Below are 2,718 nucleotides of genomic sequence, written 5' to 3'. Positions count from 1 at the left end.
GTGTTACCTCGTGGGTGATCGGTCTGTTCGGCCGCGCTGCTGGACGCACGAGAGACGGGAACTCCGCTAGAAGCTGCTGGTACGGCGAGTCCCCGACGATCGCCTTGATGGTCGGTGTTGTTGAGGCGGCGATCCTCCCGCTGGATGTCAACGTGGTCGTCCGGTCGAGGAGTCGTCTTCCCGCGAGGTCCACTAGTAACCCATAGTGCGCCAGGAAGTCGGCTCCGATGATGGGTTTGGAGACGTCCGCTATCACGAATCTCCACGTGAACGACCGTCGCAACTCCAGGTCCAGGTCTGCTGGTTTCAGCCCGTACGTGCCGATGACGGACCCGTTTGCCGCAAACAGTTCGTGCTTCGCTTTTTTTAACGGGCCTTTGATGTACGCACGCGGGTACACGCACAGGTCTGAACCGGTGTCTATAAGATATTCTTCGTTCTTGCTGCGTTCAAGAATGAAGAGGCGGCGGGTCCGCGGTCCATCACAATTTGCCGCATTTACCGTGATGCCCGATCGTTTCCCGCGTCGAATGTGCACGGCTGTCGGCACTTCGTGGATCTCGTTCCGAAGGTCTGGTGGTACCAGCAATGGTCCACGTTTCGCGGGGATGCGCTCCGGCGACGGCCTCTAGATCCCGAACGGCCGCGGTGTCTCCTCGAACGGTGCCTCGATGTTGACCGGTTATCACGGGTCCGCGGACGTGTGAGCTCGCTGACGACGAGCTTGAATTCCTCAAGCAGGCCTCTCATTGCCTCTGTCGTCTCGGTCTGCGGGGCGGCTACGCTGGCCACGTGGGCTTGGGTTGTGCCCTCGTGTATTTGGTCCGCGATTTGCGCCAGCTTGTTTAGCGGAATGTCTGGCTGCGCGCTTACGATCGCCCGGATCATGCTGGGTAGCCTGCCAGTCCATAATGTACCCAGAAATTTGTCCGGTACTGCCTGACCTGCCAAGTTCTGCATGTGCCGCAGAAATTGAGATGGCGTTCTGTCTCCCATCTCTTCTTTTTCCAGCAGCTGTTGGATTCGTCTCCCTTCGGACGCGGACAGGCGCCGGATTAGTTCGCCTTTTAGTGTCTCATACTTCTCGGTAGCCGGCGGTGACGTGATTATGTCCTGGACCTCCAGGGCATATTTCGGTTCCAGTTGAGACATTACGTAGTTATACTTCGTCGTGTCCGCGGTGACGCCATTCAAAGCGAACTGGCCTTCTATCTGGTGGAACCAGATCGCCGGTTGTTCGGGCCAGAACGGTGGCACTCGTATGCCGACCCGGCACACCTCAGGTAACGCGGCGTTTCCCTGGCTCATACCTGTGTCCATTTCTGCCCTTGTTTTACGGCGTGTGACTTGTGATTACTTCACCCGTCGTTCTTTAGTCGCGCACTGCACAGTTATCGCACGTCGAGTCACCAATTTAGTTATGGAGTGTTCTGGTAAATAACTGGTGCGTGCGGTGTAACTATTAAACTTTATTTATTAAGTTGCGTAGAAACACTTTCGGGTAACGTGACGTCGTAGCAAGAGAGGTATGAGAACTATTGAAGGTATGCGAGGTATGAGAGGTATGAGAACGAGCGTCTCACTGTTGCTCTTTTTATATTTTCTTGTTTGCCCCCGGCAAGGGCTCTGGACACCCCCTGATTGGTTGACCCGCGAATGGGTTTTCCCAATCAGCGTTGTCCATCTCCTTCTCACCGCGTTGTCCCTTACGCCCTGAGCGCGTCCCGTTTTGGGACCGCGTGGTGATCGGAGTGGGTGCGTTTTTTATGATGTAACGGCCTGGGTTTTCCTCAGGGCCGTTGCGCTCGGACGTCCGGCGTTCGGGTCCGTTTTGCGTGCCCTTCGGAATTTCCCGTTATTTATGACGGTCTCGTAGGCTATCGAGAATCAGGTAAAAAAGAAACTCTACTGGCTTATTGCCGTCCGCACGGAAAACAGTTTACTCAAAGATAGCCTTTTCGAAGGAGAGTCATAAATATGTTAGTCGTTTGCGCGAGAAATAAATCTTCTCTTATGCGCGCCGACTGGCCGCTACAAGCTTAATACTCATGCGAAACACATGGTTTAACTTAATATTCATGCGAAACAAATTGTTCAGCTTCAAATACTTGTGATATACATGATTTAGCTTCAACTGCATCCGAAATAACCGAATTAGCTTCAAATCCAAGCGAAACACATGATTTAGCTTCAAATCAATGCGAACTAGAAGCCTTAGCTTCAAATCCATGCGAAACGAATGATTGAACTTCAAATACTTGCGAATGTAAGAGATATAGCTTCGAATTCAAGCAAAACAAACGAGTTAGATTCAAATTCATGCGAAACAAATGATTTAGCTTCAATTCAATGCGAAGTAGAAGGCTTAGCTTCAAATCCAAGCGAAAGACATGATTTAGCTTCAAATCAATGCGAAGTAGAAGACTGATCTTCGAATCCATGCGAAACAAGTTGTTTAGCTTCAAATACTTGTGATATACACGATTTAGCTTCAACTATATGCGAAACAAACGTGTTAGCTTTAAATCCATGAGAAACACATGATTTAGCTTCAAATCAATGCGAAATAGAAGGCTGAGATTCGAATCCATGCGACACAAATGATTTAGCTTCAAATAGTTGCGATATAAGTGATATAGCTTCAAATGCAGGAGAAACAAACGAGTGAGTTTCAAATCCTAGCGTAACACATTATTTAACTTCAAATCAATGCGAAGT

The 2,718-nt window shown here is 50.0% G+C and overlaps 1 protein-coding gene across 1 annotated transcript; it reads right to left on the bottom strand.

The window, feature by feature from the left end:
- Window positions 1–295: 295 nt before the first annotated feature.
- Window positions 296–1,915, bottom strand: LOC143263794 (uncharacterized). Its single transcript, XM_076528504.1, has one exon. It carries the CDS (start codon window positions 1,318–1,320, stop codon window positions 499–501), a length of 822 nt encoding a protein of 273 aa, XP_076384619.1. The 5' UTR covers window positions 1,321–1,915; the 3' UTR covers window positions 296–498.
- Between the last annotated feature and the right edge of the window lie 803 nt (window positions 1,916–2,718).

Source organism: Megalopta genalis, unplaced genomic scaffold (genome assembly GCF_051020955.1).
Source record: "Megalopta genalis isolate 19385.01 unplaced genomic scaffold, iyMegGena1_principal scaffold1818, whole genome shotgun sequence".
Classification (NCBI taxonomy): domain Eukaryota; kingdom Metazoa; phylum Arthropoda; class Insecta; order Hymenoptera; family Halictidae; genus Megalopta; species Megalopta genalis.
This window is presented reverse-complemented; position numbering and strand designations above follow the sequence as displayed.

Excerpts from the sequence above, each read along its gene's own strand:
- LOC143263794 (XM_076528504.1), bottom strand. The coding sequence starts at position 1,320 with ATGGACACAGGTATGAGCCAGGGAAACGCCGCGTTACCTGAGGTGTGC.